The sequence below is a fragment of the Mus musculus genome, chromosome 4, assembly GCF_000001635.26.
Source record: "Mus musculus strain C57BL/6J chromosome 4, GRCm38.p6 C57BL/6J".
NCBI classification, from domain to species: Eukaryota; Metazoa; Chordata; class Mammalia; order Rodentia; family Muridae; genus Mus; species Mus musculus.
Window position 1 is genome coordinate 24,621,744 of NC_000070.6, and position 27,340 is coordinate 24,649,083.

Genomic DNA, 27,340 nt, shown 5'->3' on the forward strand with positions numbered 1-27,340 from the left:
CACCTGCATGCTCACACAGCGGCCTGTGTGTCCTGGTCACCTCAGGCACATCAGATTAGAGTCAGGCTACATGCCAGACAGCCCCAGGCCCACAAAATTAATAAGAATGCTTTTTAGTTTTCAGGATCTATATCCTGTGAGTGTATGTATTACTAGTGGTTCTAAACCTCAACATCTTTTACAAATGTTAATGCAGGGCTTCCCAGCCTTCCTCAGTCTGGACTGTCTTACAATGAACGGAGTAGCATATGCTAGCTCTGTAGTAGCTGAAATGGCTTCTTATGCGTGTCACTCCAGGTGGCTGACCCCACAAATGACTGTTAAATGAACCTGGATCAGAGGCCAGGAGGAGCAGTCTGCTAAGATAAGAGTATTGGCTGGTATTTTTAAAGGCAAAAAGAATTGGTTTGGGATACTAGTGAGAGACGCTCTGAACTACTTAACTATACTCTTCATTAATCAGCCCTGATATTAGACTACTCACAATTATAAATTAATCTCGGATTATGAGTGACAGAGATTTGAACTTTGATACTTTAAGTGTGCGTCTGATTCTCACGACCACTCTGTCCTACATCTAGGAACTTCTAGTGTCTAACATTTTCTCACCTTCACCAATCTGACTTTCCACTGTCTCGTTTCTCGATTGGATATTACTCCGGCAGATACTAATAATGCTAGGGATGTGACAGGCTTTTAAACACAGGGCTGGGCTCTCTACCCAGTGGCATGCTACTGTTCATCCACGAAGATGACTAGATCTGAAGTCAGCAACAGAGTAGAAGCATCTGATCCTTAGTTCAGATGGAAAGATGCTCAGCAATTAGTTGCCACTACCTGGCATGCAAGATTCATGATGCAGAAAGCTATTGTTGAGGCTAGAGGGAGAGCGAGCTCAGAGGTTTAGAGTGTACAATGCTCTTGCAGAAGGCCAGAGTTCAGTCCCTAGCACCCATGTTGGGTGACTCATAACTCTTCATCACTCCAGCTCCAGGCAGATCCAGTGCCTCCAACATCTGTGAACTGATGTGTTCAAAGGCACACACATACTTTTAGGAGCTTGGTCTGGTGCTGCTTGTATTCAAATGCTAAATTCTGTACCCCAAGATCTGGTTGCTCCAAGATGAGCAGATCCTCACCCATGCCAACTTTTGTTGTGTATACCGTGCTCCACCCCCCACCAAGTTGTCACTGATTGGTTAATAAAGATGCCTACAGTCTGGGCTGTGCAGAAGATAGGGTCCGGAGTGAAGGTTCCCAGGGTTTGGGGTCAGAGGAGAGACTATGAGGTAGAGAGGGAATAAAGGAAGAAGTTGCCATGGGTTACTGTGAGCTCATGGCCAGAAGGGCCGACCTGATGGAGTAGGAGTGGCCCAGGCAGAACACGGCAAGTGATATCTCAGGGTTAATGATAGGGAAATAGAAAATAGCATAAAGCGTTGATATCTGCCCAACTCTAGTGCCTTAAGACTTATTATAACTATAAAAGTTTTGTGTCTTTTATTTGGAAACTAAATGATCTAAGGTGGGGAAGAAAGCCCCAAATGATATTTACCACAGCACACATGAACATGCATACACATAATTTAAAAGTTAAACCACTAAAACGCTATTATCCCTGAAGATTCTGTTTCCAAATGTCTCTCTAAATGATAAACCATATGCTAATATGCTCACGCCTATTAATCATAAGACCTCGTATGCATACATGTTTGTTGGGCTACAGAGATGGCTCAGGGGATAAAGAGCTTGCCCTGCAAGCATGAAGAACAAAGTTCCGATCCTCAGAATCCACGTAAAATACAGATAGACCTGTGACCAATTGTAATGCCAGCTCGTGGGAGGCGGTGGCAAGATCCACCCACAGGCTGGCTTGCTAGTTAAAGTAGGAATACCGGACCTACTCCAAGATCAGTGAGAGATCCTGTCTTGATGAGTAAGGTCAAGTACAATGGAGGAATATACTTGCGGGCAACTACAGGTCTCCACATGCCACACACACACACACACCTATAAACATGTTAACATATGTACTCATACACAGACACACCACACAGATACATAACCATGTGGAAAATGAAACATGTCCAGAGAGATGGTTTAGTGGTACAAGTGCTTGTGCTACCAGGCCACATGGAGTAAGTTTACTCAGGGTAGAAAGAGTCAACTCTGCATGTAGTCATATGACTTCCACATGTATACCGTGGCTGGCAAGTGGTTGTGCCCCAACATACACACAGAAATATCAAAGAAAGAGAAGACTTTTTTCTCAAGTTTTTCTATGCTTTGTAGGAGTGTGTTAGTCACAGGAATAGATGGAATTTCCAGGAGGCTAAGGAAACACAGAATTATCTGCATTTTTTTAAGATAATGCACCGATTTATTTTATTATGTGATATTAAAGATAAACTTTATTCCACTAACACAAGAACTTGTTAAAATTTAAAATCTGTTCTTTTAGTGTTACCTTAATCCAGGGGAAACTCTTGAATGTCGTGTCCATAGTGGTTTAAAATATGCACACATTCATTTCTTGAATAAAGTTTGTATGGGAATAACCAGGAATTATTAATACTGAATCAGTGGGCAAGCAGGCTGGAGAGATGACTCAGTGGTTAAGAGCACTTGCTGGTCTTGGAGGAGACCCGGGTTGGAATCCCAGGGGCATCTGATGCTGTCTTTTGGCCTCTGTGGGCACTGGATGCCTGTGGTACCCAGACATATATGCAGGTAAAGCATTTCAAAAATATTGAAAAGGTTAGCGTACAAGGTTACTCAACCTTCTAAGGAAAAACTGGGGATAGAACAAGTTTGAAGTGGTTGTGTTTGTTCTGTTTTAAAACTGTTCTGTCTTACACATTAAGTTGCCAAAAATAGACTTGAAAAAGTTTTGCAGTGTGACCATCAATCATTCTGCTGTCTTAAAACTAACACATTAGAAGAGTTTCTTATTTTTCTCTTATAGTTTAGTCTCTTATTCATAGCTAATCTAACGCTAATGTTAGTAGAAATATACCCATAATCGTGTCTGACTTATACAACTTAATGAAAGCACAAACTTAATTCTGCTGTAAAGTTAATCCAATGAAGCCTCCTAGGCCACTTCCAACATAGCATCCTGGCACTGTGGGATACTCCAGCATAGCCTCCTGGCACTGTGGGACACTCCAGCATAGCCTCCTGGCACTGTGGGACACTCCTGCATAGCCTCCTGGCACTATGGGACACTCCTGCATAGCCTCCTGGCACTGTGGGACACTCCAGCATAGCCTCCTGGCACTGTGGGACACTCCTGCATAGCCTCCTGGCACTGTGGAACACTCCTGCATAGCCTCCTGGCACTGTGGAACACTCCTGCATAGCCTCCTGGCACTGTGGGACACTCCTGCCAATCAAACATCTTCTCAGTTCTGAAGAGTGGTAAAGAAAACTCTTAGGACTGAAAACTGCCAAAAACACACATGGGTGAAGACAAGCCACTCCTGGGTGGGGGATGATGGGGGTCAGCACCTGCTGGTTAGCATATCCATGCACTTCTTATGGGCATATGTTTTTCCTGTATTACTGTTTCCTAGGCATTACCTTGCTCTCTTTATCATCGTCTACTTTGAATTTATTTTTAAATTCATTTTCTGGCTTCATAAGCTACATCTGTCCCATGTTTTGCTGCATACTGCTCTCATTACTACAAAGTCCTAAGGTTCTTTGTTTCCTTGTGACATTCAACTCAGTTACATGGCAGTGTGTTTTATCATTTCCAGGTAGAGATAGGTTTAGTTTTTCTTTGTGTTAAGTTCAAATCTACCTATATTGTATTGGCAGTATATAAAACTAATTGTTTTAGATGTTTTCTTCCTTAACTTCAACTGTAAAGCATGACAGAGTTTTATGAGCATTCCCTGTGGGCTAACAACAATTAATTCTAGCCATTCACTGTAAACCTCGGGTCTATTCAGCCAAAAGGGGCAATCAAGTTTTCATATCTGTTTCATCTCTGTGAATAAGAGAGCGATGTAAGATCCTCAGGAAAACTTGCGGTGAGAGAAAGCGAGAGGAGAAAGGATGAACAAATAATAGCTGGAAGATAAAGGAGAAATATTACTAACATAATGCACCAAGTAGACCCTTGAATGCCGTCTTGAAAGCAGACAAGCACATGCCACCTTACGGGGTACACGGGCATATAATACACAGGCATATATCCCGTGATTATGAGACATCGAAAACTAGAAAGCTAGAACTGCCCGGTGTGGTGGTGCACACCTTTTATCCCGGCACTCTGGAGGCAGACAGGCAGATCTCGAGAGTCTGAGGCCACCCTAGTCTACGCAATGAGCTCCAGGCAAGGCAGCGCTGCAGAGTGAGACCTGCTAATGATGACGATGGTGATGATAGTGGTGGTGGTGGTGAAGATGATGATGATGCTAGAAACATTTCGCAACATTAAAAAACATTTTTCTAAAGTTTTCCCACAAAGATTAAGTTAGCAAAAATATGAGTCATTCAAAGGGTATGTTAGAGAAGTTGGGGCTAAGATACCTCAAGAGTTTACCAGAGGACAGAAAACCAGTAAGAATTAGACAGAGCATTCGGAATTAGACCTCCACTATATACAGCAACGAAGTATGCGGTTTTGACCTTGGTGGCCCAGCTGGCTCACTGCCAAGGCAAACCTGCCCGGCTCTCTTGTGCAGTGCTAAGGCTATCCTATCAGACCACCCAGAAACCACGAATGCTGGGATCCTCTGCCAAAAAGGAAGCACACCTCTGCAGGCAACAATTATGAAAATGAACAAACTATAATATACTAAATTCATGAAGATGGGGTATCTTTTTAAACTGTGGGAGTGCAAAGTGACTATTGCCAAACGTAAAAAAAGAATATGTATTAAAAGGAGTAAGTTATCCAAAGTTCTCCATTTGGGGGATATTTTGTAGATGTTTTAAAGCTTGTGCCCAGCTTAATTGTAAAAGGAATCAATCATTTAGTAGGCATCCTATCTAGGAGATAGGAGATAGGCTGAACTAACTGCACAAACAAAGGGGCCTTGAGCTCCTCTCTACACATAAATATCTCCTTCTGCAGCTGAATTTCGAAACATAACCTCGCTGAACCATCTGCAGAAACTTCAAAAGGAACTTCAACCACTCACCTGGATACAAGCCAGAGGCTCATTTGTCCAAATTGAATATCCACCAACTAAATATATTCTCCCATTATGGACAGCGACTCCAGATTCATTCTGGCCTAAAGTAAAGAGAATTATATAAAAAGAAAAATTCTATTTCTTGCATGTTTTAATTAACCCCTTTGCCACCGAGGGATACAGTTTTCCCCTATGGCATATTTGTATACTCCACAGGAATTTCGCAGCAATTAATCACTGTCTCCAGAACTAAAATGAATTGGCCACTCCTGCTTAAAGAGTGAATCTATGTTTCGTTAGGACCAGGGCGAAATATATTAGTCAACACCTTAATAAATGTAGCACTACATAGAGCAATAGTAAGCTATATAGAACCAACAATTCCATATTATTCTGAATGCCATTAATTTATGTGGTGAAAATAAGGGATATTCTAGATATGTAAAGCATCCCTTGTGCTCCATATAATATTTGGGCCCACAAATATAGACAAGTGCTTACCTTCATAAAGCAACAACAGCAGCCCTGGGGCAATAAAACAGAGCCACCCCCCCCCCCACACACACCGCCCCTCTTCAAATGAAGAGAAATAGCAGACAAAACAGATAGTCGCTGCCCTTCTTCCTTTACATAGTCAACAGTTTTAAGATTATATTAAAGTTCACAAGCTGAGACTAGTCTGCACTGTCCCTAGATACTGACACACCAAGATGATGAAAGGACTCTCCTCCCGTGTCAAAAGAGAAGACAGAATAACTCACAACCACACATTCTTCCCTGGAGGCAACCAGAGAGTGAAAGTCTCTGTTTATTGATGAGCTGACACAGGATTGACTGGAGGAATAATTGGAGGCAGAATCACAGCTCCGGGGATCTAGGATCTGAGGTACCATTATAACCTGAAAGTTCAGTACGTACAGTAGGCCGAACATCATTTTGCAAAAAAGGAGGAGCTTGCTACAAAGCATCCAGACCCCTGGTTGTGTTCCTCGTGTGGCTGTCCAGCAGCACAGACCACAGTGAGGGACTGAATGCTCACTCTGTGTGTTAAATGTCTTCCAGAACTACTCTAGCCCACCATGTACAGTTTGTGATTTTTCCACTGACTTAAAACAGCCTGGCCAGGGATCCTACCATTGGTGGATGTTAGCCATAGGAGCTGATAAGAGAGACAGTTTTCAGCTCCATCTAGAGTGTCAGGATAAGTACATTATTACTACAGTCACTCCACTCCCTTCTGTCATTTGTCAGGGACACATCTGTGATTGCTCTGCAGAAGTACATGGGTCTGGATGAGTGGCCAGAAATGCAGCTCTTATGCACAGAGCAGCTGTAAAGTTTAATTTCTAGACTACACAAGGAAACAACATACAGGGGTGAGAAATAAGGAAGACCACCATTCTCCTGAAATCCCAAGAAATTAAAAAAAAAAAAAAAACAACAAGAATTAAGCAATGAGAAGTGGAACAAATGTTTCTTCCTGTCTCTGGGCATGTGGCTCAGTTGGTAGAGTGACTGCTTAGCATGATCAGATGCCAGGACGATATACAATTGGATGTAGTGACGCTCAACTGTAATCCTAGAAGAAGGCAAGTGGGAGGAGGGTCAGAAGGTGTTTCAAGCCATTCTGATGTATATGAGACCCTGACTTTTTAAAACAGAAAATATACCATTAGCTCGTTAGGGGCTGTTTTCTTTGTACAGGTGTCAAAGTTCTCGTTTGAATATCTACTAAGGGAAAGTGAGATGCTATGCTTCTCTTGGTCCTTTGAGAACCTACACAGAGGCAAGGTAGAAACTAGACTCCCAGCCACCTGAACAAGCCCTGCCTTTAGCTAAAAATCACACATGTCTTCCAGGGTAAAGAAAACAGTTTGTGCTATGCATTGTTCACATAATATTTAGGGTTGTACTCTGGCTGTCCATGAAACAAGTTTGGGGATGTCTTGAATCTTGATTCTCTATTAAATCTCTATTTATGCTTTTGTTTTTATCTTTAGACATTTCAAAAACATTTTGTGTTTTATCTGTATGTGTGTTTTATCTGTGTGTATACCTGTATGCTTGCTATATGTGTTCCTGGTACTTATGGGGGACAAAAGGGGGCCTAAAGCTCCCCTGGATCTGGAATTACAGATAGTTGTAGGATGTTAACAGGGTGGTGGGTGTCAAATGTGCTCCCTGTAGAAGACTAGCTAGTACTCTGAACTACTTAGCCATCTCTCCAGCTCCTCCTTTTGTTTTGAATTTGCTTATCAGAGATACTTGCCAGTCAACAAGTTGAAATTACAGCGCGTCCACTGATCAGTGTCAATGTTGTAAGAATCTATATGACGCACGAGAATCCGGTCATTATTGTAATCCAGGTCATTGCCTCCAAGCACATAAAGCTTCCTTTGGACAGCAGCCATGGAGTGGTAGACTCTTCTCTGTAGCATGGGGCTGCGACTTATCCACTTATTCTGAAAAAAAAAAAAATCGAGTGCATTGTGTTAAAGAGACCTCACAAATACCAAGGGCAGCGGTGCCTCGCTAGCAGTATGAACCCTAGAATCAACCGCATCTTGTTTGCATATTATTTATGTGTTAAAATGTATGGGTTCTGTATGTAAAAACAAGAAAAAAAAAGCTGATATAATCCTAGCTTGGAGCTTACATTAAAATTTTTGGTAGGTTTGCATTTTATAAGGCATTTTACATCTTATAATGCGATTATAAAATTTCATGATGCTTAGCTCATTGAGATGACTTAGGCTTAAGCACATGGTCAGGACAGTATAGAAGAGAGTGTAATAATTAAAACCATCTAGATGGTGACTACTAAGCCATAATTCATGGGCAATTTTAAGCAATTTACTGACACCCCCCTCCCCATGCTTATCCCCTTGGCTTTACAATTGAGATAATAAAACTTACATGAGAGCCCGTCCTGACTTAGAAAATGCCTCACATGTAATAAGTGTCCAGTGCATGGCCTCTGTCTTAAAAATACAGGAATTAGGGCCAGGAGTGGTGGTGCAAAAGTCTAGCACTCAGGAAGCAGAGGCTACCAGATCTCTGTGAGTTCAAAGCAATCTCATCTATGTACTGAATTTCTGGTTAGACAGGGCTACATAGTGAGGCCCTGCAGGATTTGGGGGGAGGCATATAAACATCAAGTATGAAGGTCCCACAGGAGTTAAGGTGAAGACTACACCCCCATTCTTTTGAAAATTGACCTGAGGTCAGAGGACAAGCTAAAACTTGGCTCAGTAACAAACTTACTGATTCCTCTGCATCTGAATCCTCTCATATCTTAACATATTTACAATTATGCCTTTTGCCAAATAAGGCAATTAGGTTAGACATATTTATTTATATTGGTAGAAGGCCAAGCTTTATATGATAATGCCAAAGAATGGAGAAATATTTAATATTTGACTCTAGATCATCCTTAATAATAAGAAAGCTATGATCAGCCCCTTTTAACATAAGATTCCAATTTAAAATGCCATGCAACTTTTAAAATTATATGAAAGTCAACCATGGCTTGAAATTTAAATCCCAACTCACTAATTGACAGACAAGTAAACCAAGCAATAGATCAGTAAGTAAACTTAACCACTTCCTTTCTCATAAACACTCAGCATATAGGGAGAACCTCATTTGCTTTTTGCCAAGACAAAATTGGACTTGAACCAGAAAAATCATACGATGTTTTGTATGCATAGAATTTCACCAGTTCACAAAGCTGCAAAGAAAAAGCAGGCTATGAGCACAGACATGCTTGTATAAACATTGGCATACAATGAGTACAGGAGTACAGGAGCTTATCACGATAGGGATATAGAGTGTGACATTTATTCCCTGTGGGCACATGTAATGTGGCATTTATTCACTATAGCCACACATACTATGGCATTTATTCACTATAACCACACAGTGTGGCATTTATTTACTATGGACACACATAGTGTGGCATTTATTCTCTCTAGGCACAAACACTTAAGCACTTTTACACTATAGACGTGTGCCATTTATTCTCTATTGGCACATATAGTGTGTCCCTTATTCACTATAGGCACACATACTGTGGCATTTATTTGCTATAGGCATATATTTTTAGCTCATTTCTAATTTCTCAGAGTAAACTGCAGACAAAAAGAAGTTGTTAGTTTGAGAGGCTTCTACTGTCTGGTTCCTCTGAACATAGAATTTCCTCAATAAAATACAGTCTTTAATAAATAGTCAAAGCTAGATTTCAAACATTTTGCTCAGAAATATCTTTAATGCATTATGCTTGAGTGACGATGCTTATCTTGGTTGCACTAACCTATAACAGTCTTAGGAGTCAGTGTTTGCATTAGCAGTCCAGTCTCCTGCCACAAGACTGTAGATGCCATCTGGTTTGCAAAGCCTGCCTACATCCCCTGATTATATCTTTAGCTTCCTTCACTGCAGTGCCTGCCAGGTGAGCCGCCACCCGCTGCAAAGGCAAAGAAGGCGAGAGGCCTGGTGGGGTCATTCCTAATAAGCTAGCGTGTGAATACTAATCAGCAGTGGGGAAGCAGAGGTCACCCCAGCCTGCCTGTTGGCAGGTAGCGATGTGCTCTGTGGCAGATGGCAGGCATTATCGACTCTCCACAAAGGCCTAGAAGAGAAATAAGCATCAGGGCTGAATGATAGAGTTATTGAGATTCTGAGCAAGATGCAAGCAGATGTGATGTTTGCCAGTATCCACCGTAAACAATATGCCAGCAGAATTCTTTAAAAAGAGCATGTGTGTACAAACATGAAACAGAACTCATTTCACCAGTGTTAATGCAGTCTTCCTCCTTAACCATGTGTGCACCGAACTCAGGCTTCTGCAATTAGTGATCTCTCATGAGACAGCTGACCCATGAACATCCAATCTCTGCAATCTATGGCTCCTAATAATATCAGGAGACACACTTATAAAAGGAGAAATGCCTTCCTCAGTTAAGTCATTGTTAAAACACACACACACACACACACACACACACACACACACACACACACAGCAGAAACACTGGAAACACTGTGCACATACTTGTGGTACCCAGCCCAGATGCAACCTGCCAAAGGCAACCTGTTGTTTCAAATCCTAATATTGCACTAATGGACAGTAAACCTGCAGGTCACGCCATGGTGGAATACTGTCACAATCAAACAGGTCACGCCATGGTGGAATACTGTCACAATCCAAGTCATGGAAAGGGTGACAACATACAGCAGACATTTGCATTGTTTGTAGATATTTGGACAGAAGGAAAAGAAAATAAAAGCATTTCTTCTTCGAGGGGAAAAGGGAAATTAAATCTTCATCAAAAGGACACAGAAAGGACCCAGCTGTTAGAGGCACACCATTCCCAGACTTTCATACACATACCATTTGTGTTTGTCCTAGACATAGGACACCATTGGCTGTATTAAGTCAAATGGCATTATTTGATTTGAGACTAACAAGGTCATAGGGATGTCTCCCACCCCAAATGGCATCCCTTACAGAAGGACATCGCTACAATCAAAATCCTCTCTACCATATGCAAAGCTCTGTGGCATTACATGTAGCATGAAACTAGAGGGGCCGAAGCTGTGCAATACCAATGAGGAACTGAAGGCTTTCCCCGCAAAATGCTTTCTTTCCCCCAGGTAGCTGAAGGTGCATACAGTGGCACTCTGATGAACAGTTCCTGTGGAGATCTTTAAAACGCATTTTAATTACGGTAATGAATTCTTAGGAACGCCTTACCTGGTTAGGTTCATATACCATCAGTCTGTTCTGATACTGTGCGGTGTTTGTCACCCCACCTGTAACAGAGGAGCACATTTTAGAGCTTTCCACGAACAAGAAACAGGATCCTCCAAAAGAAGAGTAAGCTACAATTAAAAGGACAGTGAGAGACAGCTGAGCGTCTGCTCTCAAGGCGAACCCATGACACAATTAAGAAATGTATTGTTTAAGCTGATTCTTCGTCCCAAGCACTTCCATAGCAAGCCACTTGGGAGTAAGCAATGGGTATACTGAGGGTGCCAGAGGCCTCGAATTCTAGCAAGGTGTTCTGCATGGCTGGATAAAGGATAGGCTCTGGGGTGAACACAGCACAACAGACAACACGTCCCTGTCCTTAGCTAAGGTGGCAGTGCTAGAGCTCTAAGCTCTGTGCATTAGCAAGGTGACAGTTTGCTATTTCTTTGGAAAAATACATACAGCAAAAGTCATTATCTATCAAAAGATGGGGTAAATGGTATCTAGGAGAGAATAACAATATCCATGAATGTGACACATTAGAAAGTAAAAACAGAGAAATGATATTTAATAATGCATTTTACTTACTTCTACTTGATGAAAATATTATCTTAATATGAAATCCATATAAAATTTGCTGAGCATTTCATTTCCTAAAAAATCTCCAAAGTCCAGGGTACATTTGATACAGGACAGATAAGCCACATTCCAAGCCTTTACTGTGACAAGCGAACCTGAAGACTGCCGGTTACCAAATGGGACAGCATGCTCTAAAGGTTTCCAGTGCAATGACTTCAAAATGTGTTACACATCCTCTTTTACAGGGCTAATACCTAAGAGACTTCAGACTTTCTATTTAAGTAGAAACCACAAAAGTCAATACTTTAAACTGACTTTTTCCTATTTTCTTTTCCTGCATAAGTAGAACACAGTTCAAAATCTGAAACTTTTTGAACGCAGACATGATAGCACAAGTAGATGATCTCACATCTGGCCTCAAGTGAGGTGCCACAGTAAATACACAGAAACACTAAAAATTGTATATAAAATTATCTTCAGATTTTGTGTATCAAAGTAAATGAATTTCGTGTTTAGAAATGGTTGCCCTCCCTAAGACATCTGATCATAATATACAACTATCTGGAAATCTGAATATGCCTGAAAACTTCTAGTGCCGAGCATTTGGGATAAAGGGTATTTAATTCAGACATGCTTCTTTTCGTGTTTGTGATGTACACTAAGCTCTGTATGATCAAGACATTTTCAATTCTAGTATAACTTTTACTCTTAACAGTGAAAATGTGGAGATACAATATCCATCTTTACAAATACCACCCATAAGTAGCTGCAGATAGTATAAGAGAATATTCTTAACAAGTATAAGAAAGTTGATTCTTATATATGGATTCAAAATTTGATAAAGTGTAAAAAATGTTTCTATAGGGCTTCCCTGCTAATTTTGAAGATATATAGCTATAAGACTGACCACAAGGCTTTAGCATTCCCTTAGCCTAGGCTGCTTTCTGATGCTAAGACCCTGACCTTGCTTGTTAAAATTCATTTACTTTAGATTAGGCATAACTGCAATGTCTTTCTCTGTCTCTTTGAAATGTCAATTAGTTTAAGACACTTGCCACTTTTAGGAAACAAGAATATCTTTTTGAAGGACCTAAATCTCTTTGAAATATCATCATCAAGGAAAAGGTCCTTTCCCCCAGTTTTTAGAAGAGGGAATGAGTCTACCTTTGATAAGCACCCACCAGCAAGTTCACATGACCTAATTACAGAGGCAAAGGTTGCAGTCTGAGGAACGACTGAGCAGCCTTCCTCCAAAGTTCTTTTCCTCGCTCTGGTGCCGAAGAAAACCTCATGTTTCCATAGAGTTGATTACAAACTCATTTTCCATCTCTGTCTTCCTTGACTGTCTTCCGTCACCCAGCACTTTGGTTGCTCGGACAGTACTAAACCCTGCCTAGGTCTTTACCATCAACTCCAGCATCAAGAGTTAAGCGAATCGGAATCCAGAAGATGAATATGTAACTTTAAGCTAACTTAGATTAAGCAATGACTACCAATACTATTAGATACATAAAGAGATGGGCACGTGTCCAGGCCAATCATTTTCCTAAACTCTGGTAAGGAGACTGAATCCGCCAAGTAATTAACGGTTGCTAGTATTAACTGCAGATTCCTTTTGTTAAATGTAATTCTATAGCTTTCAATCACCCTTTAAAGTATGTATTATTTATACAAAGTAAGATGCCACTCTTACAATTAACAAAAGCTTCATCTACAGAGAGCAGAAAGGAAGAAGATTGCTGTTTTTTTAAAGAAAGCACTCTTTGGATGTATTGTCTCATTTCTAAAAAGGAGGAAAAGGAAAAGAAACCACATTTAAGAAACCTGAAGTTGAAATCCCAACATAGAATCAAGTTGTAGATCAAAAGAAGAGCTGTATTTCCTTTACCCCTGATACTTGCTTCCTGTCTCATTAAAAACAGAAGGTTGAAGAACTCTCTCTTGGCATAACCACGTAAGAATACATGAATCTATTGAGACCACACATGTGCTGCAGGTTAGAAAGAATGCCAGCCCTTGTATTCGGGGCCATAATCACCAGATTAATGTCCAGGTCACCTCTGATCATTTCCCCAACTGAAAGAAAACAGAGGCCAGGCTCCCAGTTCTTACTGTGAAACTCTAAAAGCATCTCTACCTAATTTAGGAATAAGGTCTATTGCGGTAAACTACTCTATGGCAATATGGAGCATATTTATTGCACTGTGTACTAAATATACAGTCAGTGAATTACAGTGTGGCTCCCACACCCCCTCTGCTACATGGGGTATACAACTGATCACCGTGCTCTTCAGAATTATTGTTCAGATGTTATTTATTCACTACCACAGATGCATCCATAATATGATTTTTATTAATCTGCACTCAATAATTAGATTCCTTAGCATTGCACAAAAATTTTCCCTCATATGATACTGTTCAGAAATGAGATATTGGATCACTAGTTGGGAATAAAAATGAAAGTCCCAGTTAGTTATCGGCATGATTACCTCGAGAATGGGAAGACACAGGAGGCGCCTGCCAAACCCAGGGCTGTAGCTTTTGCCAAGTCGGGATTGCAAAGGGAAACTGGGGAATTGCCTCTATTGCTTTTCCTTTTGAAGTAATTTACAAATGAGCATATAAACAAATCCATTTCTTCACAGTATAAAAAAAAATAAATAAATTTTACAGGAAGCATCCAAGTTTTCAACCCACATTTATTCCAAAGAGCTTCATCATTACATTCGCTTCACATACCACTCTTCACTTTAGATTAATCTGCTGAAATGAGATGCTAGGATTTGCATACAGATTTGACTATACAAAAATAGATATGAAATTAATAACAGTCTCTATATGTTTTAATTTCTCCTACTCTGGAGTACCCTTGCCTGCAGCAGTATTCCTGGCTTTGACAGTCATCAAGCTGATTTGTCTGCTCTAGGTTATGATGCCACATGCTGCTGTTCTGTCCCCTGCAATCAAAGCACTCGCACAGATAGATTCCTTTCCTTCTCCTATCGAGTATATTTTATAGATTGGCAGTTTGATCTCCCCCCCCCACCCCAGGCGGGATAATCTGCATCTTAACAGCTTTCTATAGATACAGATGTCATTAAATATGCCATCTCATATCAGCCTCCATTTTTTCAAGACCAAGTTTTCTCTAACTTTGAAGTGTCACAGTCAAAGTTAAGGCTTCTCAGCCAAAATTGAAAATGAGCAACCTTGTCTTTTACTTTTGAACTGCACCTTAAAGATATACTGCAGGTCCTCCGCACTCCCCCTGCCCAATGTCAAATAAGTCTTTAAAAACTGCCAGGAGGGATTAGAAGTTACCACCATGCTACCATGAGTGAGAAACCCATTTTATCATCAAGACAAGGCAAAAGCATTTTTCTTAAGCTTCCCTGTACAGCTCGCCGCAAAACTTGTGTCAAATGGATGAATGCATACCAGAAAGGATGGATGACAAGTGACTGCCAAACAGCCTTTGTGTCCGCTACCAAGAAATGCTAAGCGCTCACACCGTGTGCGGGGCATCTACGAAGCAGTGGGTTAGAAAAGCTGGGCTCGTGCTTCGGTCCTAGTCTGATGCTATCTTTCTCTTTTTAAAACGACATTTACTTATTGGTTGATTGGTGAGGATTGCATGCATGCTAGAGTGTGCATTTGGAGGTCAGGGGACAGTCTGCTGTAGTAGGTTCTTTGTTTCCACCATATAAGGGTCCACTGACCACACTTCTGCCTCTAGGCATTGTCAGGCACCCTTACCAACTGAATGAGTCATCTGACAGGCCTTGCTATTTTTTTTGTCGTTTCCGCACTCCACCACTCTGCAACTCCGCCAAACCAAGAAGTAGCTCTTCGGTCACTAGAGAGTCCTACGCTTTCATTCTAGAAGGAGAGGCCTGGGATTTCTGCCACAGACAAAGCAAGGGCACAACTGAGGACAATATGCAAAGAGCTGAGCCTCTCTGTCCTCCAAAGATGGAAAATTCTGCCTGCAAATTGAGGACTGAGGGGAGCTAGCGTGAGGTTTCTGACCCTCTTACGTGCTCACAACGCTCCCCGAGACTCTGTTGAGGGGAAGGGTAACAAGAACAGGAGCGTGATTCTGTCTTTGGGGAGTTGGGTACCACAGCCAGCCTCAAGATCCTCATGAGCAAAATGAAGATTCTGGTCTCCCTCAGAGGCTTAGATGACTCATACTCAGAGTATACAAGCAGTTCAGAAGCGGCCATTTGCTACAATTCTGTAGTCATTTTATCAAGACTTCTTACCATTTTCCTGCAAAGGACATTGAATTATTAAATACATTTTGCCAGTTGAATTTGATTTCCTGTAGCATCTTTGTCTTCTTTCTTTTTTTTTTTAATTAGGTATTTTCCTCGTTTACATTTTCAATGCTATCCCAAAAGTCCCCCATACCCACCCCTCCAATCCCCTACCCACCCACTCCCCCTTTTTGGCCCTGGCGTTCCCCTGTACTGGGGCATATAAAGTTTGCAAGTCCAATGGGCCTCTCTTTGCAGTGATGGCCGACTAGGCCATCTTTTGATACATATGCAGCTAGAGACAAGAGCTCCGGTGTACTGGTTAGTTCATATTGTTGTTCCACCTATAGGGTTGCAGTTCCCTTTAGCTCCTTGGGTACTTTCTCTAGCTCCTCCTCCATTGGGAGCCCTGTGATCCATCCATTAGCTGACTGTGATCATCCACTTCTGTGTTTGCTAGGCCCCGGCACAGTCTCACAAGAGACAGCTATATCTGGGTCCTTTCAGCAAAATCTTGCTAGTGTATGCAGTGGTGTCAGCGTTTGGAAGCTGATTATGGGATGGATCCCTGCATATGGCAATCACTAGATGGTCCATCCTTTCGTCACAGCTCCAAATTTTGTCTCTGTAACTCCTTCCATGGGTGTTTTGTTCCCATTTCTAAGAAGGGGCAAAGTGTTCACACTTTGGTCTTCGTTCTTCTTGAATTTCATTCGTTTAGCAAATTGTATCTTATATCTTGGGTATCCTAAGTTTCTGGGCTAATATCCACTTATCAGTGAGTACATATTGTGCGAGTTCCTTTGTGATTGGGCTACCTCACTCAGGATGATGCCCTCCAGGTCCATAAGTGTATGTTTGTGCGTGAAGGTATGGTTGCATGTGAGTGTGGAAGAGAGAAGGCAGAGAACATGATCCACTGGTTTTTACTCTTTCTTCTTTCTGTTCTCTTCTTTCTTTTTCCTTTCTTCTTTCTTTCTTTCTTTCTTTCTTTCTTTCTTTCTTTCTTTCTTTCTTTCTTTCTTTCTTTTTTTTCCCTTCCCTTCCCTTCCCTTCCCTTCCCTTCCCTTCCCTTCCCTTCCCTTCCCTTCCCTTCCCTTCCCTTCCCTTCCCTTCCCTTCCCTTCCCTTCCCTTCCCCTCCCTTCCCTTCTCTTCCTTTTCTTTTCTTTTTGTGACAGATTCTCTTAATGACTTGGAGCACAAGTAGACAAGGGGCTGACTTGCTAGCAAACACCAGGATCTGCTTGCCTTCCTGTCACTTCCCAACACTGGGACGACAGAGTATCTGAACCCAGACCTGGTTTATTTTTACTTGGATTCTAAGAATGGAATTCTCTCAAGTATTTTACCCACTGAGGCTCGATTGTTTTTTGTTTCTTGTTTTTTGTTTTTTTGTTTTTTTACAAGTAGAATACTTGGCCACTGTACTTGGCCTTTTTTCTTCTTTAATGCTTTCGGTTTCCTCTTATTTAAACGAATTCCAATTTCATACTCATACTTTAATTACCCCTAAAGTGGCAACATTAAGTATGAGCGCCTATTAATCATTTTAATAGAATTAAGCTCCCTATTATCCTCTGAGACAAGTGGCACAATGAGAATAGATACACTGTGTTCACATCTATACTTTTAGTTTGAAACAAGGTTTTATTCTGTAGCCAAGGCTAGCCTAGAGCATACTATGGAGCTGTGATTGGCCTTGAACTCCTTCAAGACCATCCTGCTTTGTGCAAGTGTTGGGACTATAGACACCATACTCAGCCCAAACAATATATTTTATTATCTATTTTTATAAGTGATAAAATGCTCCATATTTTATGATGCTTATAAGGCTATATAAACAATTATAACCAGGAATCTTTATGCTAAATTAACATGTTGAATAGTTAACAGTGTATTAAATTAAAACTAGTATCCCTATGATTTCGGTCACACTTAGGAGGCTCCCACAAATGGACGTGTAATTAATAAACTAAAACTTGTAAAAAAGGAGTGTCAAAGTATCTATAAAAGAGCACTGCTGTTGAACATGTAAATGATGTTTATGCTATCTAGAATGAATAAGCACACATTTACAACCCAGAAAGAGGTAAAGAGTGTACCATATGTTGTTTTAAATAAGTGAAATCTAACAAAGTGCTCTGTAAACTAGGGGGACCTGCCGTTTAAAATCTCATCAAATATCCACTGTAACTGGCAGCACTCACTCTGTTGAGAGTCAGAATCCTGCCTCCAAAACCTCTGCTCACGGTCGGGGTAGGGGGTGGGGGTGGAGGGTCCATTTTCAAGTCCCAGCCTCTGTGTAGCAATCTCCAGTGCTTTTGCTGGCTTCTTACTGGACCTTTAATTGCCCCCTGCCCATCAGCCAGCTTCTTCAGCACTTGCTATGATGTAGCTTTAAGCATCCTACATCTCTCTTGTTCATAGATGAGTGATGCTGCTCAGCTTCCTCTGTGGTAGAGATGCAAGAGTTTTTCAAGTCAAAAGCTATTCTTTCTAGGAGAAAAAGTCTGGAGTTTTCAACTTACAAGGATAATTTTAGACAACTGATATTAAAGGCAGTTAGACTGCTATAGTAAAAAATGAAGAGCAAGTCTCTTACCCACGCTACCGTATTTTGCCATGTAGTGCTGTGTGTCGCTAAATTATGTTTCACACTTTAACATCAGGATGTTGTTTATGTTTTCAAAAGTGAATGACAGGACCACAGAAGAACTCTCTGTTTTAATTCTGTGCTCTGGAAAAAGGAGACACTTGAGCACCCGAAGATAATCAAGTATTGTTCATTCTCAATGAACAACAACCAATACCAGGGCCTGATCTTTTTTCCGTGTATCATTTACTTTGAGAGTTATGTCATGGATACGTTCTAGTCACAATTTAAGTGTGTGCTTCTCAGACCTTTGCTAAAAGTGATCAAAACAAACAAACCAACCACTACAACAAAAACTACTGGCTGTATGGTTTAGTGGAAAAGCCCTATTTTTTTAGACCAGAAATAGAATTCAAATCCTGTCAAATATTAGCCCTTGGACCTGGAAGTTAATGGACCTCTTTATGCTTAATTTCTTGGACAGCAACAGGAAGATAAACAAAATGATCTTCAGGGCCCAGCTAAGTGAGGTGGGGATTAAAGCTTTCACTGGTTTTCAGGGTGTAGAAGATCTGAATGTTTTTCTTCCTTCAAACCACTTAGTTCTCTTAAAAGCATCGTGGATAACTCATTTCCGCGTGGCTTCCCTCTCTGCTCAGTAGCAAAGTTTGTTTTGATTTGTTTCAGATGGTGCAGATTTGAGGTGTGTGCCTCTGTGTGTGGGGTAGGGGGGTGAGGTTTAAGGTGGGGGTTTGAGTAGAAGCAAAAGAGGAACACGAAGTGTCTGGGCCCACCTCATGCTAGATTCTAAGACAACACAGATTTCATATGTTTTCATTCCATATGATTCCAGTTCACTGGAAACTTTGAAGCTGACATTCAAGTTATGAAGCTCCAACCTGTGTGGCTCCCTAGTGAGAGATGCCTCCAGGGCAATAATCCCTGGCCCTGACTAGACTAGCTGCAGTACTGGCTGCTAAATATCTTCCTGCCAGAGCCTCTGGGCTATTTCTAATGTAGAAACCTTTTATCATCTATTAATCCAAAAGTATGCCTTTTCCAGTTCTCTGTTCACACTACCAAAAGATGACAAAAAGCTTTCCAACTTGGTATAGGTTCTGAAAACGTACTTTTAAAAAACCTATCAGTTCCCTGTTCTCTCCGAGGCTTTTCCTACCACCCTTTCCTCAGGCCCACTGCCTCATCTTGGAGAAAATATCATCCCAGCAGAAACTCATCAAGATCTCACCTGAATCTATCAACAAGGAAACTCCTGGCTTCTGCTCCTCACCACTGGTACCCAGACCTACACCCCTCCTCTCTGAAGCGGTACCTAGATCCATAGCTATCATGTGCACTGGTACCCACACCCATACCCACATTTCCCTTTTTGGGTTTAGTGTTCGAGAATCTCTTTCTTCACAGTCTCATCCCTCCTACCTGTTCAGGACTCTATGATCTGTCATCAGTGCCCAGAATTAACTCTCATCCCTGGTACTGGAATTGCTCTCAGAGTTTACTAACCAAATAGAAGTCTCTATTTCCTGCATCTCTCCTTACAAGTTACTCAACGCACTTGCATCCTTTTAAAGAGAAAATTCCCTCTATTGATCTGGGTTTTCTTCGCTAACTACACTCTCTTTTCTCAGGTAAATTTCTCTTTGCTTTCTTTTTTATTCTTTTAATCTCCTTTTCCCTTCTTAAAGTCAAAAGCAATTTATAATAAAAGAAAAAAAATGTTGCTGTCACAAGGACTGAATTATGTATGCCCCAGCAACTGCACAATCTCTTCCCATAGGTAGGTGTACGGGGGAAGGCAGACAATAACTGGAACATTATCTGATGAGCTCTGACTCAGGGATGAAATTTCAATGATGTGATTCCATGGGAATCCCAGTCGAGCGGCCGGTGTAGTTTGTACCTGTAGTTCTAGACCCTTACTTTCTCATTACACCTTAACTATAGCTCTCTCCTTCTCTCCATATTCCATTCATCAGAAATCCTTTCCACTGAAATGTTTGTAGTTGAAAAATGGAGGGCAAATATTTTGGACTGTAGTACCAGACAAATCTCACTCATCGAAAACTCCTCTCCATCACGGACCCTGTGCAACTCCAGAGGCTTCTTCCAGACGGCTGGCCCAGCATCCTCCTTGCTAGTGTTTCCTAGATGATGCCTTTGGTCCCTACCCAGACCATGCCTTGCTCATCGGCCCATCTGTCTGCTCGCAGTATTTCTCCTTCCCTCTGCATTAACCATGGAAAACAGAAGGCAAGGTCCTCTAAGTCAGAGGGAGGGGTCTTAAGGAACGGAGGCAGTTTAACAACAGTGAAGCAGAGTAGGAAAGACTGTCAGTAGGGAACAGAATACTGAGAACTGTCATGTGCCTGGAAAACTGAGAAGATGCCCCACCAGGTCTTCCTGGTAACTGTCCAATAGTCTCAGCTGCCTGGAAACTGTCAGTCTGTTGTGTGCAGGGTGCAGGGTTTTTTGCATCTGCAGATTCAACACGGCTTGAAAAATAATTGACAACAAACAAACAAAAACCTGCTGGAACCAAACCCATACAGATTTCTGTGTCATTGTTGTCTTTTCAGTATACATAATATCTACACTGCAGTATACAGGACAACAAGCTCTGTGCAAATTCTCTGCCCTTTTCACTAAGGAGCTTGAGCATGTGCGGGATGTCAACCTCCCGTTTGTTCTTTTACTTTTTGAGGTTATAATATAATTAAATCATCTCTCCCTTCCCATTCCTCCTGCAACCTTCCCGTCTCCCACTGGAGGGCTTTTCTAGCAACCGTGTAACTGCATGTGTGTGTGTGTGCATGTGTGTGTGTGTGTGTGTGTGTGTGTGTGTGTGTGTGTGTGTGAGTGTGTGTGCGTGCGCGCGCTTATTGAAGGGCAACCACACAAGAAAAGTAGAAAGCTAGGCATGTCCAACACTGCTTCCTAAACTATAAGGACATTACTGAACTGATTATACAATGATACTCAAGTGGAGAGTCAGGGAGGCAAGTGGATGACAGAAAGCAGCCAGAGGAGGTGGCGCCAGTTGGGCCCAAGATGCCCCTTTGCATGGCACCTTGAAAATTATTTCCTGTTGTTCACATTACTTCTGTACCCTAGAAGGACTCCCGGCACCACACCATCACACACTGCAACTGCCTACTGTACCCAACCCTGCTGCTCCAGCACGAGACCAGAACAGGACTCCGAGAAGCCAGGAACCCTGCTCAGCACCTCTCAACTGATAAGAAGTGGGGGGAGTCTCACAGTTGTGAATAACTGTACTCTATCATCTTAAGGAGTCATGCCCCAACTGCAACCATGCCTGCCCTTAGGTCCCAATATTTTAAATGCAGACACAATAATATCTGTGCAGATAGAGGAAAACCAAAGCTGTGGTATTTGAACAGCATTACTTAAAAATGACCGAGTTTGGCATTTTGGTGTAGTCTGCTTCTTGCATCTTCCCTTCTCACCCCGCCAGTCTGGGCCTGAGGGTTTCCAGCTTCCGGTCAGATCTAGAGTCTTCACCCTCACAGCAAAGCGTGACTCTTGAGCTTGTTTGGGAGTGCAGAGCTATGGGGGCAGTAACTGCTGACCCAAAAATATCGCTGGCCTTCCCACCACGTGGGTTAAAACAGACTTATAAAGACACCTTCCTAATTAAGCCGGGAACTTGGCTCGAGTGCATTCGATGCCAGCTTTTTTTTTTCTGGAGCTCTCAGCAAGAAACCTGTCCTCAGAGCTCAGTGCCATTTTGAGAGAAACATTTTGTTATTTTGGCAGAACTAGGTATAATGGTTAAATTAAACTTAGTAATACAAGTATGTCACTAAAAGATAAAAAGAGGCCCCAGCCTTAGGTAGAGGAACTCCTTTTACGCCCGAGGATTTGTCCTCTAGAGTATGTTTGAGGTTCTTCCATTGGTTTCTCTATTGGATGCCATCCTATTAGGCTTTGCTGAAGTAACAACTTCTTTTGGACTCCACAAAGATTGCTGGTTCTCCCCTGGGAGCTTCTTGGATATGGAGCCTGACCTGCCAGCCTGAGTATTGGAGCCCTGGAACATATTGTCACTGCCCTGCCTACCTACATAACTCTAAGCCAATAATTATCAGTTGCCAAGTTCATCAGCCAGTGTGGGGTTTTGTTGTTCTTTGTAGGGTCATTGGTGTTCTTGTTAGTGGAACTTAACAGCCCACCCTGTGTGGTGTGCTCTCAATGGTACTTCCATTAAACCCTGGTTTTTTAGGACTTTACAACTGAATAATTGGGAGTTACTGGGTTTATCATTATTTAATATAAGAGTGGAAATCAAAGGGATAGCAGGTTTTCTTGTTTTTTTATTTGTTTTCAGAATATGTCTCTTGTTGCCTTAAGGGTAGGGTGTTTCTGGGTTCAGGAAAGAATCAAGAAAAGCAAAAATAAAATAAATAACCAGTAGCCAAATGAGGAAAATTATCTGGAAAGGATTTTCTGTTTTGTTTTAACCCAAGAATAATCCTGCTTTCAGAACAAACAGTGTAGGCCATGACTGGTCTACTGAAAAGACAGATTGTCAGTAAGTGTTTGGTCTTAAAGGAGTCAATTATAGAATTTGTTGACATGTCCTCACAATAATTCTTAAATAAGTACAATAAAGATAGTTGAGATGTGTACAAGGATAGTTTCTGTGAAGTTGAAGTCTTTGGTTTTGTAATGTTCCGTTCTTTACAAAGCCTCCCTCCCGACCTTGTTGGTTTTGCTGTCAGTGGTGGTTAACAGTCTGTTTCTCATGACACACCTCACGGGTGGCCTCCCCTAGACAGCTTTTGGAAACTGTGGATTAGAGATAGCCCCACTCTGTTTCTGGTAAGATACTGCCTCAGTATCAGTGGTTGCCTACACTTATCAACTGGTGCCACGTATTCCTCAAAATGCCAAGATTATAAACTGCAAGTTTCACGGGCCTTTGAATCCTTCCAGCGTTTAGTGAAGCGGGCGCCTAACTGAACCAGCTGCTGGAGAACAGTGGATGCTCTGGGGGAAAACTGATGGAACTTTCAGAATTCTGCCAATGGAAACAACAGTGGACGATGGCAATTGGGACTGAGATTTCCTGCTTGCTTCTAGCTGCAGAGCCCATCTGAGGACTGATGTTGTCCGTGTGCACATCCGGGATGGAGCTCTGGTCCCTGTGCTTAAGGAGCTTCCCGGTGGGGCCACAGGTACAGCCACCAGAGGAAAGGGATTAGTGATAGCTCTCAGAGAGGAGAGCAGGCTGTCCTGGGCATTTTAAAAAATGGCATTTTGGTTTGGTTTTTTTTTTTTTTTTTTTTTTTTTTTTTTGAGGTGGGGTCTCGCCACATGACTGGCTAACCTGAAGCTCTTTATATAGTTGAAGAACTCACAAAAAACTTTCTGTTTCTGTCTCTGTCTCCCAAATTCTGAGATTAAAGGCATGTGGCTGGCTTAATAAACTGGTTGTGTGTGTGTATATATGTAAATGAATATCTTTCATGAGCCACGTGTGGTGTTGCATGCCGTTGATATCCCAGCACTTGGGAGGCAGAGGCAGTCAGATCTCTTAAGCTCAAGGACAGCTTGGTCTACAGAGAATTACAGGGCAACCAGGGTTATACATGGAAATGAAGTCTCACAAAACCATCATTCCAAGATTGTAGTGTTTATCAGTGCAACTATTCAAGTGTACAGTGTAGCAGGATTGTTTCCGTTTGTCTGGGTAAAGGCCCAGCTGCCACTGGTTGACACTGACCTCATGAAGTGGACACTACTTTTTATATGTTCTCTGTAAGAGGTTTTGTAATACTTTTTTGAGATTATGATTTTTTTCACTTATTGAATAATGTCAAATTTGATGTGTTTTACAGTCTATGCATTTTAAGTTAAGCTGCCTGAAGTGTGGTTTGAGACATGTATGTTTATACTGTAAGCAATGGAAGATACTAGGTTTTGTCACCTGCTGCTGTATTTGGAAACAAAGACAAATGTTGCCTGAAGAAGTAATTATAATTAGGAGTAGGCTATTGATGTGATCATTGATATTTTTGAGGTAAACTTGTTTGCTTTTGTGTGTAATACCTGAAAGCTTTTTTAAGAAAATGTATTTTCATGAAAAAAAAATGACCGAGTTTTAATTTTAGAAGAATAGTAGAAAACCTAAAGTTCTTTCAGTAGATTGAGTGCGTTAAAGTGATCTAAAATGGGGCAACAGAAGCTTCACCTAAATCCAGCTAAGATGAAAATAAACATAGTTGCTAGGAAATTAAAGAAGGGTTAACATAGGTAATTTCATTAGTGACATATCTAAAAAAAAAATAAAAATAAAAGTAAAAAACTTTGTCAGCTTCTAGAGGGCAGGAGGTGTGTTTACTGAATTAATCATATTTATCTATGGCACAGCACCATAGTTTAGAGGGATTCAGCGTTTACTAAGAAAAATCAAGGAAATATGACATGAGGCTTCTGAGTAACTACTGCGCCGTTTGTCTTGTTTTCTGGTTTTAAGCACCAGTGTCATGGTTAGCATCTCACTCTTTTGCTGCCATCTGAGAGAGACAGGTAAGTTCTGCACGATGGGCTCAGATGAATTTTCCTTCATACAAACACACAAGAACCTTTTCAGTGGTCCACATGCCATCCGATACAACAGAGAGCGTGTATTTAAAAACTCAGCTACAGGAGATTTACTGCTTCTTTCACTTCAGAAATGTGGATTTCAACCCAAAATGTGATTGAGCACTTGTGCACTGGGCACAGTGTCAAATGCTACAGAAGCCTTTAAAATTTGACTGTCTCTAACACCTTAAATTAAATGCTAACAGGCATAGCTATCCAACTTAGCTTTCTGAATTCTCTGGTTCTCATCCTGAGAAGTCGTGAAGTTTGCAAAATGCCTTGACCCCAAAAGGACAGAACAGGATGGGGCACAAAGCAAGAATGAGCACAGTACAAATACCAAGTCTCTGAAGACACATTCATTCTGCATTCTATGGAAGGGAACTAAGCCTCTCCAGTCCACACGCTTATTAATCCACACCACCCCTACCCCTGATAAAGCTTGCAAAGTACCGGGAGGATGGCAATGACTCAACCCTCCTCTGTCAACTGGAAATACTTGATTATTTGGTCAACGTTAAGAACAACTAGCTTCACGCACTTTCATCTGTTCCAGTAAACCAAGCTACCACTTCCAAATCAGAGACAGAAAGATGGAATCTTGTCTCCTTTTAAAGGGGCCCAGGAGCAAACACAGCCAGCCTGCTCCACTCATGGCTACATTCGCAATTGATTTATTATAAGTTAGGTCCGAGGAAAGAGGCAGACGACCACAGGTATTAGAAATGTCACTGGTGATTTCCTCTTGTTGCCAATTAAATGTCTCATAGTCTACACAGGGAAGTGAGCGTCTCATCTCAAGTGCACAGTAGGGAGAAGGAAGCCTGAGAAAGTTCTGATTGTTTTCATTAAATACGGTTAACACAGACAGTGTTCGTTAGTTCAAGGAACAAAGGAAACATGTTCCTTTCACAGTAGGAGGAAAGCAAAGTGAGGTGATAATAATATATACAGTAAGTTGATAGATGTAAGAAATTGGAAAGAGGAAACGATGACCCTTATTGAAAGGGAAGACACTCGATCCCATGGTAGACCTGGCCAGGTTTCTGAACGTCTACCTCCTTAAGCATCACTGAAAGGGGTGGAGAGTAGTCACAGCTTTATGACTAAGTGGAGGAAATCAAGGATATGGAGGATAACTGGGAGGATGGGGGATGATATGGGGATATAACATGAATAAATAAATAAATTAATGAAAAAAGTTATATTTCGCTGTGCCAAACTAGACACACTTATTAAAATATTTATGTGAAATTCATGCAAAATTTAGAAAGCACATTGCAAATTTTAAGAGTATACTGCATTAGCAACATGTGAACCCAAATGAGTCAAAGAAATGTAAATTGTGAGAAAATAAAAACTTCATTGGTTTCATAAACTCATCACTGCTCTGTGTTCAGGAAAATCCAGACCTCCTGTTATTAGTGAAGTCTCAGTCACGGCCATTTGGAAACTTCTTCATCAAAACCAACCATAATAGTTAAAATACATATTTAAAGGAGAGGAAAGAAGCTACCAATAAATAAGAATTTTATTCAAGTGTTTCTACATATACACTAATTTCTAATGTTTTTATTTGGTATATTGGACCAGTAAATATTGGGTTCTCATTTATCCTCATCACATACTTAGTCTTTCCTTCATGTGATTAATTCATCAACTACTTAAATTCCAATATAAGGTAGGTTACATCAATGAAAATAACTTCAACCAGAGAAGCTGAGGCTCTGTCTCCTGGGTTATTGAAGATAGTAGAAGGAAAAATGAACAGAGCCAAAACTAATTTAATCTAGGGATAATTTTTGTCAAAATTGACATTTTAAACACTGGAATGTCAACTGGGGAAATCCCAGAGGCCTTCACTTCCTAATGTGGTTACTTTGTCTAAGTCTGAGCATCAGGGTTGCCTTCCACTATCTAACTGAGGGATCTTTGTGTCATCTATGTGTTCCTGGTGATGCAGAAACCCAGCTTCTATTTGGGTTACAAAATGGCTATCCTCCAACTGAGAGATGAAGTAGCTTTTGCCCCTGAAAACACAGGTTGGTGTTGTGAGACTGATGGTGCATGCCTCATAGACTTCAGTACAACAACATGGCAGCTAGGAGGGGCTAAAGAAAGCCAGGGTGGAGAAAGATGAGCAATGCCTGCTTGAAGCTATGTTACCGTATAGCCTGTTCACTAGTTTCCTTAGTTTTTCCATCAGCAAAAGGTGTTTGTTTAAACAAAAGTGAAAAGAGAAAATGGAAACAGCCTTTAAACTTCCTACAGATGGTCAGGAAGAATGGGAGAGTATGCAGGAATGGATGGCACCAGGAACTACCACTCACAGAAAACACAAAAGCTTTTAATCCCTTTCTCCAATAGACAGCACAGCTAAGC

The 27,340-nt window shown here is 41.3% G+C and overlaps 1 protein-coding gene across 4 annotated transcripts in view; it reads right to left on the reverse strand.

The window, feature by feature from the left end:
- Positions 1-27,340, reverse strand: part of Klhl32 (kelch-like 32) — a 238,592-nt gene that overhangs the window by 9,185 nt on the left and 202,067 nt on the right. For all 4 annotated transcript variants that reach the window (NM_001355618.1, NM_001033531.4, NM_001163020.2 and 1 more), the window contains 3 exons: positions 10,900-10,958; positions 7,417-7,609; positions 5,154-5,248 (listed from right to left, as the gene is read on the reverse strand). In NM_001355618.1, the coding sequence (NP_001342547.1) occupies positions 5,154-5,248; positions 7,417-7,609; positions 10,900-10,958 (347 nt within the window). The remainder of the gene's footprint in view (positions 1-5,153; positions 5,249-7,416; positions 7,610-10,899; positions 10,959-27,340) is intronic.